The sequence below is a fragment of the Rhinolophus ferrumequinum genome, chromosome 22 (assembly GCF_004115265.2).
Source record: "Rhinolophus ferrumequinum isolate MPI-CBG mRhiFer1 chromosome 22, mRhiFer1_v1.p, whole genome shotgun sequence".
In the NCBI taxonomy this organism is placed as follows: domain Eukaryota; kingdom Metazoa; phylum Chordata; class Mammalia; order Chiroptera; family Rhinolophidae; genus Rhinolophus; species Rhinolophus ferrumequinum.
The window spans coordinates 12,747,245-12,763,275 of NC_046305.1; the positions used below are offsets into that span (position 1 = coordinate 12,747,245).

Genomic DNA, 16,031 nt, shown 5'->3' on the forward strand with positions numbered 1-16,031 from the left:
AATTTCTTAATTTTAAATGTTAGATTGACTTTATTTAAATGCAGTATTACATTGCTGAGTTTCATTAATAGTAATTTGAGTTAACTTTATTCTTCAGTTAAAATTAAATAGAAGATTTTGTTGTCTTTCAGAAACTACATCTGACCAGAGTGACATTGAAGGTAGGATCAGAGCTCTGAAGGATGAGCTGCGCAAAAGAAAATCAGTTGTGGACCAGTTGAAGAAGGAACAGAAAAAACGACAAAAGGAAAGGCTGAAAGCCCAAGAAGCCAGTCTGATCAAACAGTTAGAGGTTAGACATGGGAGGGAAGGGGTTTAATGTCCAGGCTAAGGTAGAGGTGAGGCCTCACCTTATGTTTTTAATGTGAGTAAAGTAACGAATTATGATTTTTCAGTATTAGTTTAGTGCCACATTTTATCCTAACTCTTAAAAAAATAGAATATGAGGCTGTCTAAACATATACTTAAGAAATGTTGTATTTTAAAATATTAAATATGAAAATGAATTAAAGTATTAAAATAAGGTTTTTTTCTAAATAAGAAACATTAAGCCTATGAAAGAAAAATTGATATCCATACCCTTTTAAGCATTAGATAAATAATTCTAGCTACTGGAATTATTACTACCTTTTTTAAAGAATTTTTTTATTTTTAGCAGAATGATGTTTCATGCCACACAACTTATTAGTACGACTCTTTGTACTATTTGGATGGCTCCTAAATGATAACTCTAAAGTTGACTTTTCTCCTGACTCTACCCCAGGCTAGAAGCCTGGTTTTGATAGCTTCCTTATTCTGTTTTTGCCTTTCCATTCAGTTACCAGGTACCATTGATTTTATTTTTATAAAGCTTCTTGCTTGTCCCTTTCCATTCCTCCTGCCATCGAGCTATTTGTGGCCCTTCTGACCTCTTGCCTCTGCTGCCTGCACACCTCTGGTTCTTCCCCGTTGCTGGCATACATTCTGATAGCCTCTTGTTCATCATAGAATTGGTCAGAACTTTCTGCTTGTCACAAGAATCTCTTCTCATGGTATCACCAGAGAAGACCACTCAGCTTCTATCGTAACACTTCCCGTAACAGGAAGTTTCACATTTTCAAAGCATTTGGTTTCATTGTGGGATTCCAGGTGCTCTTAAGAATTAGAAAGCTCTGTGTTATGTTTAACCAAACTTTCTGTCCAAACATATGTTGTCCCTCATTTATTTAATCATCAAACATTCCAGTGCCTGTTTATGTGCCATGAATGCAGCTTTATATGTATTTTTCATTTTATTCTCAAAACAACAGGTATGGATATTATTTTCCCCATTTGACAGATGAGGAAGCAGTTTCAGTGAGATTGATGATATCCAGAGACACTAGCTCAAATGCAGTAAAGCTAGGGTTTCAAGCTACCTCTAATTCCAAACTCTGCGCCCTTAAACCATTACACTACACTATCTTCCACACAGAAAGTAGGCCTGCTAACAGAGCTGGAGAAAATAGACATTTACACAGTTAACGCAGAGATGGGAGCCGGGATTGTAATTTACACAGATGTTTAGAATTAAGAAGTGGTTAAGATACAGAGGCCATACTGGGAAGTTCATGTTGGAAAGAAGTAGGAAACAAATTTTTAAAATATAAAGATCATGTTCAGGACCTTAGAAATCAGACTGCTGAGTTTGGACTTCATCCTATAGGTCTTCAGCCTGGCTACACATTAGAATTAACTGAAGAGGTTTTTGAGAAATGCAGATATCCAGGCTCACTCCCAGAGATTTGTATTAAATTGGCCCAGGATATAAAGCTCTACTACCGTGTTTCCCTGAAAATAAGACCTAGCCGGACAATCAGCTCTAAAGTGTCTTTCAGAGCAAAAATTAATGTAAGACCGGATATAATATAATATAATATAATAAATATAACATAACATAATATAATATACCAGGTCTTATATTTTTGCTCCAAAAGACGCATTAGAGCTGATTGTCCGGCGAGGTCTTATTTTCTGGGAAACACAATATAGGTAATGAGCTGTTGAGAGCTAAATGAAATGCTATTAGATTGAATAGCATTGCTCAAAAATGTTCATTAATGGATATGTCAGCCAGAATGATCTCTAGAGAAGTGATGTAAGGATCCATTTTAGTCAGCATTTCATTAAATGGTTTAAATAAACACAAAAGAAAGTTCTGTGTTTAGGATTTAAAAAGCATAGTATATGATGTGGAGAAATACAATCATAGAAGTTGATACGACAAAACCTTTAGGGTTTTATTGGATCATAGATTTATTAATAAGTGAACTATGCTCATATAGTTACAGCCTTCAGATCTAAGTCACAGTCCGCATACATACTTAGCTAGCTAGACCATCAAGCTGTAGTATGTTTAATACCAGAAATTGCTTTATTAAAACATTGAGAATTCAGAGGAAGGTAATATGGATGGTGAGAGTTGTGAAAGTAGAGATGTTAGCCCAAGTTTTAGGGATCTGCAGCAGTAGCATCTATCTGCTCATTCATTCATTCTGTAATATTTCTTGACAACCTACTGTGAGAAGGTACTGAACATACAATGTTGAACAAAACAGCTATAGTTTCAAATAGTGAGAGATGTAAATGTAGGGATTTTAGCCCAGAAAATTAAGGAGAGATTTAATAGATGGAGGGATTCCCTTAGATTTCATACAAATTAGAATTAACAATTAGGGAAGTTTTATTTACAGAATGGTTAATAATTAGGAAACATTATTTGCAATTATGAGCTATTATACTCCCACACCCTTCCCTCCCTTCAGGATTTGTATTCCTAAATGCTAACCCCTTAAAAAACTTACTGCTGTTGAAACTCAGCATAATGGCTAACTTCTTGAAAATACCACGAAAGCGTTAGGCCTCCCTTTAAAGAATAATTGCATCATCAGCTAAAGAAGTTTTTAATGTGGCAGGGCCTGAATTATTACTTCGTTTAAGTATTAAAATTCTTCAGATTGAGACTTTATTGTTTCCAAATTGATATCAGGATTACAGTTTTACATCTTTCCTAGAGATAGACTATTTCAAGAAGGATATATAAGTAACTGTTTGTAGAGCTCTGGGGAATGATGCTGATGCTGAAAGAATTTTACATTGTATCTTCTTTACTGTTTGCTATTTTATCATAAAACATACTATTTTATAATTTAGAATCGTTTGTAAAATTTCTGTATAGTGATCCCTCTGATTTTTCTAAACTTAGTCATATGATGAATTCATTAAGAAAACTGAAGCCGAGCTTAGCCGAGATTTGGAAACATCGCCAACAGCCAAACCTCAGATTAAAACGCTCCCCTCAGCTTCTGAAAAGCCCAAGATCAAACCCCTTCAACTCCAGAGGTAGAAATTTTTTTTAACTTATCTATATCCTGCCTTGTTTCAGAAAAGAATAAGGGAAGATTTAATAGAAACTATCTTAAGTAACTGAAATTGTAGGACTGAAAATACTGGTTTACATTTTTAGTTTCGGTGAAGTAAAATTGTTACGTATGATATAATTACAAATCAAATGTATAATATTGTACAGATTTTTAAACATGTTTTGAATCCTGAAACCTGCAATGCAATGAAATGCAATGAAAATAGTATTCTCCAGTATCGCTAATTGTAGCATTGTAAATTTGTGTAGACCTTTTGAAAAGCAATTTGGCAGTGTTTCAAAACTCAAAAACATTGTGTAACTTTGGACTCAGTAAATCCACTTCTGGAAATCTAGCTTAAGAAAATAGGGCTACCAGAAATCTCTGTTTGCAAAAATATGTTTATCACAAAAACATCCTATTATTAGTAAAACATTGGTAGCAATTTTTAGTCCAAAAGTGGGTGAATAGCCCAGTAATTATGGTCCTTTCCAGGGATAGAATATTATGCAGCCAGTAAATGCAGATACAGAACATATGAAGTAGCAGCGTAAGGATATATAATGTGGTATATAAAAAGTCAGGTTGTAATATTTAAACTAAATTTTGAACAATGAGTAGGGGTTAGGCAGGTCAGTGGGACTGAGAAATAGGTGTCTGACAGGGAGGGGCGTTCAGGAAGGACCAAAAGCGATCAAGAACATGGCATATCATAGAAGCGGAACATAATAGGATGTTGCTGGATTTGGGGAGGAAACTAGAAAGATAAATAAAAACCAAATTGTGAAAACCTTGTACTCATTCTTAGTAGTTTCTGGGTTTTTTTTAAAGATGTGAAGCCTTTGAAGGTTTTTAAAAAGACATTTTGGGATTTTGTTGTTTGTTACAGAAGTAATACAGGCACACTACAATTAACTTAGTATTACCTGAATATGACTTTTGCTCTGGTACCGGCTAGCTATTTAACTTCGAGCAAGTTATTTAAAAAACTGTGCTTCAGTTTTTAAATAGAGATTTATATCCCTATAATTACACCTAAATAATAAGCTTGTTATGGGGGTTAAAAGACTTAACTTAGACCAGGGCCTAACACATAATTAGCATGATGTATTAATATTAGTTATTATTACTATTGCTATTAGAATATTGGAAAAACAGTAAAAAAAAGTTGTAAATCATGTCGTACCCAACCATCTCAAAAAAGAAAATGTCAACAATTAGATATATTTCCTTCTAGGATTTTTTATGCTTATATTTTGTTATATATACATTTTTCCATTATATTATAACTATAAATTTTATTTTAATTTCTACACAAAATACCATTTGTACAGTTTTAGAGTTCTTATATTAACCAAGCTACTGAAGGATTTTAACCAGAAAATGACACAATCATATTTGCATGTAGAGATCTTTTCTGACTACAATATGAAGGGAATTAAAAAGGAGTAAGTTTAGAAGCAGGGAGAAAGTAGTCTAAGCCAGGCCTCAAATAATCAGTAGTAATAAAAATAGAGACTAGGAGATAGATTTTAGGAATATTTAAGAAGTAGATTTGATTATTTAAAGTGCTAGATACAGAAACAGGAAATCTAGGGTGATTCCCAGATTTCTCTTTAAGTAGTTGGTTGAGTCAAGGTTCCATTAACCTAAAAGCTATAATCCTCAGGTGTCCTTTTATGAGAAGCTCATGATTTTGGTTTTAAAATGTTTTGAGGTGCCTGTAGTTAATCTAAGTGGAATTATCCAGCAGAGATGTCAGGGTTAGGTATATAGGGATGCTCAGCATATAGGAGGAAAGGCAGTTGGAAAGGCTAAATTTGTAGATAGAAAGGTTGAAGGCAAGACAGTTCATGCTGATGGCCTCTGTCTTTCTCATTAAAAGAGGCAGAATCATCTACTAAGAGAGATGAGGGTCAGAAAGGCTGGATATAAGTGGGAAAGGTTAGGACACCTCCTGTGGAGAAGAAGAAAGAAGTGGTTGTCTAAGAATTGACTGCTTTTGTTATTGGTTGTCATAGTATCTGCAATGCATTTATTTATGTCCATTGATTTCTACTTTCAGATCTGAAACAACAAAGAATTGGAAATCACTCACAGATTCCGAACGTTCCAGAGGCTCCCTGGAGTCTATCGCTGAGCATGTTGGTATGTAACTAGAAGAAATAATGACGCTGTATCTGTGAGGACTGAGGATGTGTGCAAATGCCTACACAATTCTGCCTCCACAGCTTTTTGATTGAAAAATGAGTTTCTTAAAGATAATAGATTATTTGATATTTTAAGTTACTTTTATACTGTAAAGTGATTTATTGGTTATACATAAGTTACATGAATCAGTTTTTATTGTCCTAAATTTGTGATAAAAACTGAGGCATAAAGACATTAATCTGAAATGGCTGATTTCAGTCCCCTATCTCTCAATTCTCCTTTAATCAGACTCTGTTTCTGATTATGTATATTTTCAGTCTATACAGTTTCTCAAGGGAGTGGTTATATACATTTTTTTTCAATTTAATCCAAAGAAAGATAAGCATTATTGAAAATAATGCATAATTCAACAAGGAAATAAAACAAAACTGAGTCATGAAAAAGCCCTCCTAGTAACAATGACAGAATAGCAACTTGAATTCAAAATGTTTAATTCTTGGTTTGTTAGCTTATCAGATCCTACTTATTTTCTTATTTTGTAATTTTAGTTCTTAAAGTGCTATGTTTGCAGAAATAGTTAACCTTTTTTCTTTTCATTTTTTACATTCAAGAGCTTAGTTAAAAGTCCACAGGAAAATTCGTTCTTTTAGAAGTATACATGCTTTTAGAATTACATTTGTCCCTCCTTCATTGCTTTCCTATTTAAAGAATGTATGTAATATTCGTCATATAATTCTGTTTTTGCATGATTGAGAATGATCATGCAAATCAATGTCTCTATAAACTTATATCCATTTTTCTTTGCTTTATAATTTAAGACAACTTAAAACATTATTCCAACTTGAAATTCTCAGTCATTTTAAATGTTTGTTTATTGTTAATATAGTATATTCTCTTAAAGGAAAAACTTGCCTTATCTTGTAACCAAAACAAGTCAGATGTATAAACCAGAGGTTTTCCTCACTAAGATTCAGCTTTTATTTAACCTTTGGTTCCAGAAATTGAAAGATTGCAATTAAATAATTTTGATGTGATTCTTTTTTTTTCCCTTTAAGATGCTTCATTGGCAGGTTCTGAGAGATCAGTATCAGAAAGGTCTTTATCTGCATGTGCAAAGAGAGTGATTGAATTGGACAGTCGAACAGAAGAACATTTTCAGACTTCATCTCCGATTCTCAGATCATCAAGGAAAACCAGAGCAGAATCTGGAGATTCTCTAGACAATGTACCTTTATTACCTCTTTTCAAAGAATTAAATGCCCCTAATAGAATACTGGATGTGTCAGATGTCAAGGCTGAAGAAGAAGCTAGTCAAAAATCAGAAATACAAGAAGTAAAATATGCACAATTGGAAGAGAGTGCGGTTGACGAAGCTTATTTTAAACAATCTAGGAAGTCTGATGTGTTACTGAAACTAGAGCTGGAACAGGGAGATTCGTCTAAAATTCTTTCAAAGAAAGATCTTCCTTTAGAGTCTATAAATGTTCAGAAAGACTTAGTTAGATTCGCCATTGAAAATCTTCATAAAACAGAGTTGAAAGAGGGGCAGTCAGATCAAGAGACGGATCAGAGTCAAAACATCCAATCAGACAAAGATATTCGCACGCAAAGGAACATAAAGGAAAGGGACTCATCTTTGTCAGAACATCTTCTTGCTCCTAAAGAAACATACTCTGAAGATTTTGAAGTGTCTTCTTTCAAGAAGGACATTTCAGCGAAATTATACAAAGATGACTTTGAGGTATTATCTTTGTTGTCACTCAGGAAAGATTCTCAGTCTTGCAGAGAGAAGTCACAGCCAACTAGGAGCTCTAGAAGTAGAGCCACTAACTTTGGGAGTGATGATGAAATCAGTGAGTGCCTCAGTGAGAAGAGTCTTTCTATTCATAGCAATATCCACTCTGAAAGGCTGTTAGAACTCAAGTCCCCTACGGAGCTGATGAAAAGCGAGGAACGCAGCGATGTGGAGCATGGACGGGAAGTTGCTGAACCCTCTTCCTTGGCTGCAGTCTCTGCTGCAAATGAGTTACTTGACTTTCACGTTGGTGATAGGGTGTTGATTGGCAATGTTCAGCCAGGAACTCTTCGATTCAAAGGCATGACTAGTTTTGCTCAAGGATTTTGGGCTGGAGTGGAGTTGGATAAACCTGAAGGAAATAACAATGGGACATATGATGGCATTGTATACTTTGTGTGCAAAGAGAAACATGGCATTTTTGCTCCTCCTCAAAAAATATCTCACATTCCAGAAAACTTTGAGGACTATGTAGACATAAATGAAGACGAAGATTCTTACTCAGACGAACAGTATCATTACTGTACTCAGGAACACAAAGATACAGAGGGTCCCATGTTTGATAGAGAAAAGGATGCAACTGAATATTCTCATGAGAAAGCTCCACCTGGTGTGCACGACGTAGAAGCCTCTGCTGATAGAAGCCCTAAAATAGAAACAGCCAACAAACAGGACATTTCTGGGGCACCTGGAGCCCACGTTCACCAGCAATCTTCAGTGGATTCACTGATTTCTTCAAAAGAAAACAAAGACCTTGTTTCTGGTGCCTCAGAAAAGGCTTCCATTGCTGTAGAAGATGATACTTTAGACAATACCTTTTCTGAAGAATTCAAGCAACAACAGTTTACAGAAGAGGAAGAGAACTTACATCCCGAGGTTTCAGACAAGCTTTCTACCCCACTTTTGGACCTTTTAACAAGAGAAAAGAATCAGTTGGAAGCCCAGCTGCGGTCATCACTAAGCGAGGAAAACAAGTCACAGCAACAACTAGAAGCAGTTAGCTTCCTAACAGACAGTTTACTAAAAGTGTTTGTGACGGACACAGTCAGTCAACTACAACAAATCAAAAAGGCTCGGAATGAGAAAATCCAGCTTAGCAATCAAGAGCTTCTTGATGATGATCAAAAGAAAGTACCACCCCAGGGCCTATCCCAAAATCTTGAGAAGCAGTCCCCAAGTGTTCCAGGTTGCTTCTTAATGTCTGAGTTGGAAGATGAAAAAGAAGAGATATCCTCACCAGATCTGTGTCCCAGACCTGTAAGTATTTTATCTGGAAAAAAGTGTCAATTAACCTTACCTTTGTAGTGCATTTTAATTCAGGGTTTTTTTGTGATGTTGCTTTCCGATAAACATCACTGTACTAGGTTTTAAAGGCCTTGTAGCTATTTTTCTGTCTGAAGTATAATTGTTATGTCATGAGTGGTCACTATAGGATTGTCACAAACACTGCCAGGTTTATGCTGGATTGACAACCCCTGTCCACAGATTAGATTCCCTTCAGATTCACTGAACAAAGTTATCCCATGGAGCTTTCCAATGGTTCTCAACCCATTTCTTTTTTGCCTGTGAAATTATTTGTCCCAATACCTACTCAGTCATAGTTGCCCTGCAGAGATTACCAGTTGAGATGTTGATTCTGGTAAAACTGAATTAAATCCACTACAACAAGTACAAATCCAGTACCACAAGTACTCGGACCACCAACTTGTTTAGGTTGTCTGTGGACAATTGAGCAAAAGTAATGATTTTGAGTACCTTGAGCCAGATATTTGCCAAAGGTGAGAAATTTCATATCCTATTTCCATATCCCAGAGACAAAACAGTCCTTCAGAAACAGAATAATGATGACACAAAAAGAAAACAAAAACTAATCTGTAGACATTTTATAAAAATTAAATTACAAGGCTTCTGTAAGCAGGATTGTGAGAAACAAGATAGTTTTTTCTTAAATTGTTCATTAGTAGCCACCATATTGTTTTTGTTTTGCTTATTTATAGAGAGATAGTAAATACACAAATAATATATTTACTTTGTTTTAAAAAAATGAACCTTAAGTGATATGAGGTTATTAAGTGGCGCTCTGTGTGAATGGTTCCATCCCTGCAGGAGAGTCCGGTATTTGGAGCCAGCGGGCAGGAAGAGCTCGCTAAGAGACTTGCTGAGCTTGAGATCAGCCGGGAGTTCCTCAGCGTGTTAGGAGATGATCAAGACTGGTTTGATGAAGACTTTGGTTTGAGCTCTTCTCACAAGATCCAAAAAAATAAGGCAGAAGAAACAATTGTGCCTCTAATGGCAGAACCTAAAAGAGCTCCCCCAAAGCCATGTGAAACACTCTTGGCAGCCCCACACACTGCAGAGGAAGTGGAAGTTCTTGTACATAATGCAGCAGAAGAACTTTGGAAATGGAAAGAATTAGGTCATGATCTTCACAGCATCAGTATTCCTGCAAAACTGCTCGGCTGTGCCAGTAAGGGTCTAGATATAGAGAGCGCGAGTAAAAGGGTCTACACACAGGTATGTAACATGGAAGGAGAAATCTAACTTTGAAATTTCTCTCTGGTCTGAAATTTGGGTTCTTAGCCATTTTGTTTTGTTTTATTTTTCTCTATCAAGGCGGTTTTTGATTTAACAAAAGAGATTTTTGAGGAAATATTTGCTGAGGATCCCAACTTGAATCAGCCTGTCTGGATGAAGCCATGCAGAATCAACTCTAGTTACTTCCGACGAGTGAAAAATCCCAATAACCTTGATGAAATCAAGGTAAACTGCAAACTGTATAGTATCTCCTTTTTGGACTTGCTGTTCATTTGTACAGATCTATACATGCTGTGATGCTTTAAAAGCGGGCACTCCTCTGTGTTATTCACCTTTCTGTCCTCAAGGCCTGTCCCATAGTAGGTATTCAATAAATACTTGTTAATTCATTGAATCCGTGAACGATGGAGGGGTCAGCATGAGAGGGAATCCTGAATCCTCAATTTCTGCATATCAAAATATAACTTTTAATAGTCATTTCCTATATACACACAATTTATAATATCTAAGAAAAATTAGGAAATAGGGAGATACATTATGGCATCACATAGGCTTTTTAGATGAGTTTTTGGTAATTTAGAGATAGGTATAATATTCTAAAAGTACACCTGAAAATGTGTCATAATCAAACATGCCGGACACGTAGGGGTTACCTTTCCATCTTTGATTTTCAAATTGGTAATGTGATTTTGAAATATGTGGGATAGTAATATGATACATAAAAAATAATGTTTTTTTATCTAAGAAGCCCCTGAAGAGATGAAGTGTCCTGAAGCTTCAGGACTCTCAGCAAACCTACTTTAATGTCACATTGGTGGAGATCTATCTGCCTATGCACATATTTCTTTGATTCAGCAAAGGTTTTATTTCGAGTGCAATGCCTCTCAGACTAACTGCATACAGATCGTCTGGGGATTTTGTTAAAATGGAGAGTCTTACTCAGTAGGTCTATAGTAGGACCTGAAATTCTGCATTTCTAACAAGCTTTCAAGTGATGCTGATGAGGTATTTTTTAACAAGTAATAATAATATGTAGACTTAAATATATATTTGATATACTTCAGATATGCTTAAAAAGTAATAAAAACCCAAATTATTGTATTGATAACAAAGAACAAGTAAGTCGAAAATAAGATACATGATCCATACGAGCGGTCGTCAGCATGCATGCCTCAGGTTTAAGCACTAACTTTAGTGCTCCCCACTGACTTTAATATCAAATAACATTTTGTAAAGTTGGTTTACGGATGATAGTTCAAATATTGTTAGCAGTAAGATTATCATGCTTCTTCTACTGAAGTGTTGATTAATATTTTTGAAATTTAACATATTTGAATCTTGGTGCTTCAAAATAAGCTATCCTAGCCAAAGCTCTGTATTTTGCTCACATGGTTTTTCGCTCCCAAAATTTATCTTGGATTTTTCAGGGTCAGAGATTCTTTTTTTTCATTTTTTGCTTTCTTTAGTAGTTTTGCCAGTTTGAAGTTAGCTAATAGTGGTTCTTGGGTACAGGGGACCCCAAAGTGATTTTTCTTTGCAGAATCATCAATGGGTTCTACTTTTTTTGTTGTGTAAAAACAAAAATTCTTTAAGTGAATAAAGTCTGAGCTTATAGAATGCTTTTCTCTTCAAATTGCTAAGTGGAACTGGGGGTGGAAGAAATTTGGAAGCTCTTTTATTAGAAATATTGTATTCTTAGCATAAGTCTGTTTCCTGCATTATAAACACGAAATCTCAGAAACTTTGTTGTGTTTTATTCATTCCTCTTATTTTTACAGAACTTCATAGCAACCGAAGTACTCAAGTTGTTCAGTCTTAAAAAGGAGCCAAACCACAAAACAGATTGGCAGAAAATGATGAAATTTGGAAGAAAGAAAAGAGACCGAGTGGATCATATCCTGGTCAGTGTATAGAACTGAACTATTTTTATTTTGACCATCTCCTAAAATCGGGATGCAGTTTGATTCTAAAAGGAAAGGGAATAGAATTGACTGTAAGTCTCTGATAGTAAGTAAAGTCTTAAAGCCTTCATTTGCTGCATTTCTGCCCCTCAGTTTTAGAAATTGCTTTCTTTTGAACTTGGTAGATGAATAACTTAACAGTATTTGGTGGGTGTGGAGAACTTAAGAAATAAAAAGTTGAGTGGAAGCAAAGTTTAAGGAACTGAACTGGAAAGAGACCAGTGTAGACTCTGGGGCCAGACTGCCCGAGTTTAAATCTATTCTGCCACTTACCTGGAGTGTAATCTTGGACAAATTAACTAACCCCTCTGTGCGTCATTTTCCTGTCTGCAAAGTGAAGATGATAATAGTCCCTACTTGATGAAATGAAGAGGATTAAATGACTAGTATATATAGAACAATTCCCTGCACATAACTCAATAAATATTAGCTATAATTATTTCATCCTTATTATCCAGCATTATAGCTGGGTAGGATATATTCCATTTCACAATATATTTCTCTAGTATTAGAAAAAACATTTATCAAACAAAAAAAAAAAAAAATGAGAGGGAGTAAAATGGTCTTTCATCCATTTTTCCCTAAAAGTATGTTAAGTCGTAGCAAACCGTGGGGAGCTCACGTGTATCTCTGAACACTTGCATTCACATTTCATTTGATCTTCACAGTAATGAACTTAGTGGAGGTTTTTATAAAGAGAAAAATGGAGCGGGGAAGTGGTGACAAGAGAGGGTTCTTTTAGCTTAAAAGAAATAAGCTGACTGTTTATATACAAACACAAAAAATGACTGTAAATTATTGTAAATGGATTAAATAGGCCTTCCTTCCTTCCTTCCCATTCTCAGACTTTTTTTGACTGTTCCTTTCCCTATCAAGTCAGGCCATCTTATCATTTTCTTTAAAAAATCAGTGTAAAAAGAGTTTTTAATGATGTGTCTTGATGGAATCATTGTTTAGAATGTAAAAAAAAATGGGGAAGGGGCCACTTAATTCCATTAGTCCTCTTTTTATATTGCCTATTTTATTAGATATATGTTATTTCTTTCCTTTTTTTTTTCTTTTAGTCAATATTGTGTTCGTAGTAACAAAATGGTGAGGTAATATGTCAAATCTAAACTACATGCTCTGGAAACATTTTCTGATGCATTTGGTTTAATAGGGTAGGTGTATGAACACTTTCCAAATCCAGAATAGCCAAAAATTAATTGTAAATCCATTTGTTTTCCCTTTTCGTGTGGGCAGTAATGTCAGTGTACTATGCAGCCAAGTAACATTTTAGATAAACTTGATTGACTTTTAGTATAAACTGTTACAGTGCACATTGATTGTATATAAAAACCTTTCTATATGACAAACTAAAGGTAAGAAAAAGGGGAAAAAAAGAAGTGGGCTGATAGGAAGAATTCAGTAGAGAATAAGTGCGTTGGAGAGAACTGGTAGAGCGATATCCCTGAGCAGGCAAGGGCGGAATCCACACAAGGGGAGGTGTTGGCCTCAAACAGAATATTAGTTGCCCTTTTAAAGCACATGTAACATGGTAAACTAGTGCATTAAGCAGTTCATAATAAACAGTTGCTTCTTCCAGATTAAGAAAATATATAATTTAGCTATTGTTGTTTGGACTAGGAAGGTCCCTCACCAGTCTTTAGGTGTTGAGATAAGCAAAATACAAAGAATGTTTTATAGACGTAAAGGCCTCTGTTAGCCAAAATAGAAAAGAAATCTTTCTCTCGGCTCTAGTCCTCATTCACTATCCCTTTACCTCTTCACAAAGACATCGATTAATTTACATCTTAGGTTAGCTAAGAATATGAGCTCTTTATAGCAATGCATAGTCAAAGTATGTGACCCCTTATCCGAGGGGTGAATGCTCTAAGACCCCCAATGGATGCCTGAAACCACAGACAGACCGAGTCCTATATATACTGGTTTTCCATATAATACACACCTGTGCTAGTTTAATTTGTAAATTAGGCACAGTAAGAGATTAACAACAATAACTAAAAATAGAACAATTATAACAATGTGCTGTAATAAGAGTTATGTGAATGTGCTCTCTCTCTCTGATAACTGACTTGATAACCGAGAGGGCTGCTAAGTGACTAATGGGCAGGCGGCATATAGAGTGTGGATGTGCTGGACAAAGGGCTGATTCATGTCCCAGGCGAGATGGAGCAGGACAGCAAGAAATTGCATCACGCTACTCAGAGCAGCACAGAATTTAAAATGTATGAGTTGTTTATTTCTGGAAGTTTCCATTTATATTTTCAGACCACAGTTGACTGCAGGTAACTGAAACTGTGGAAAGCAAAACTGTGAATAAGGGGGTGCTTTTGTAATTAGACCAACTTTTATATATCCTTTATATGCAGTAGCCTTGAGAAACATTCCTGCTGTAGGTAGAATTGCACTTACTCAAGTCTTGCAGTGAAACCCCCGGCTAATGAATGATTAACTCTCCTTTACAGCTTATGATCTGATAAGGTATTAGATAGCTCTATTCACTGTTGATAAGTTTTCTCATATTAAGCCTAAATTGGTTTTCATGTGATTAATCATAATTTGCTTCCACTGCTTTGGGGATTTACATAACAATTTTAATTTTTCCGACATGCCTTTGAAGCAGCTATCTTATTTCACCTGAGTCTTTTTCTTCCTATTAAACGTTGGTATTCGCTCCTGTTGTCTAATAGGGTTTTTGAGTCCCTTCTATGTCATCAGCTTTAGCTCTTTGTCAGTGTCCCTCTTTAAATACAGCTTAGAATTGACCATCTAATGTTTTATGTATTGTTTAATTAGTACAGTCATATGACCTCCTCCCTTTTTCTATATACTATACAGTCATGAGCCACATAACGACGTTTCAGCCAATGATGGACCACATACGTGATGGTAGTCCCGTAAGATAATGGAGCTGAAAATTTCCTGTCACCTAGTGACATCATAAGTTGTAGCGCGTTACTTGTATTTGTGGTGACGCCTGTGTAAGCACGCCTGTGTAAGCACACCTGCGCTGTCAGTCACATAAAAGTACAGCACATACAATTATGTACAGTATATAATACTTGATAAACTACTGTTACTGGTTTATGTATTTACGACACTATACTTTTTATCCTTATTTTAAAGTGTACTTTTCTGTTTATAAAAAGAGTTTGTTGTATAACAGTAGTCCGTGCTATGCCAGCAGCTGCCTCAGACGTGTGGAGTTGACCGCGTCTCCTGATTGCATCATTTTCTCCTGTGCTTGATGGAATCTCGGGATGTTTTGTGCAGTGACCTGATATTCAGGCTTGTCGCCCAGGAGCACTGGCAGGGACCACAGAGCGAGGGGCACGGGACGCTCTGCACAGCAGCAGCAGCAGGTCGTGTGATGTGCTCCGCGGTATCCGCTGGGTGATAAGTTACCTGTGACGCAGTTCTCAGAACGTGTCCCCATCACGGTTCAGTGGTGCACGACTTTGGTTAGCACAGTTCACAGTCACATTTGTTTTGTTTATTTTTACCTGTATTATTCTCAAGGGACTCCCAAAAGCTTAGGAAAACCTCAAGACTAAAATTTCAACCTGTGCTTTTGTAGTTATTTTTGGGGGCCCAAATACAGGACCTTATTTTATTACTTCATCTTGTTAAATTTGGCCCATCATTCCGAGCTACCAGCACATTTTTGGGTTCTTTATTCTAACATAGTTGTTACATTTCCCAGCTTCATGTTACCTCTAAAATTGATACACCTGCTTTCACCTAGGTCCTTGCTAAAAATGATGAACTGGAAAGAGCGAAAGACAAACGGCTCTTAGCACTCACTAAAAAATCCAAATGCCAGATAATTAACACCATCCATTTGTACTGCCTGGGTTACTGGGGAATTATAAATAATAATTTTTTTTAAAAAATCTTGAGCTCACAGAACACAATCCCACAGGCTGATTACTACAGTGAAATATCAATAAGACAGATTGGGGGACAGCGGGCAAAGCGCCTGAGTCTTTCAGGCAGGACTTTCGTTTGAGGTTGATAGTTGTCTTGTTTTTTAATCAAAAAAGTACATGTCCACCTAACTGATATGTATTTCCCCATCCTGTTCAAAAGGATGTGGTGAAAGACCTGACATGCGCTTTCTGAAATTGGGCCACATTCCATTGACCACATTTCTCTTTTCTATCAGCTATAATACCCTGTCAAAAAAAAAAAAATGAAGTTATTGTT

General features: G+C 35.9%; 1 protein-coding gene across 9 annotated transcripts in view; it reads left to right on the forward strand.

Moving 5' to 3' along the window:
- Positions 1-16,031, forward strand: part of CEP350 (centrosomal protein 350) — a 110,358-nt gene that overhangs the window by 88,595 nt on the left and 5,732 nt on the right. For all 9 annotated transcript variants that reach the window (XM_033092148.1, XM_033092151.1, XM_033092153.1 and 6 more), the window contains 7 exons: positions 132-292; positions 3,224-3,360; positions 5,446-5,528; positions 6,587-8,583; positions 9,433-9,840; positions 9,940-10,086; positions 11,640-11,762. In XM_033092148.1, coding sequence (XP_032948039.1) covers positions 132-292; positions 3,224-3,360; positions 5,446-5,528; positions 6,587-8,583; positions 9,433-9,840; positions 9,940-10,086; positions 11,640-11,762 — 3,056 coding nt within the window. The remainder of the gene's footprint in view (positions 1-131; positions 293-3,223; positions 3,361-5,445; positions 5,529-6,586; positions 8,584-9,432; positions 9,841-9,939; positions 10,087-11,639; positions 11,763-16,031) is intronic.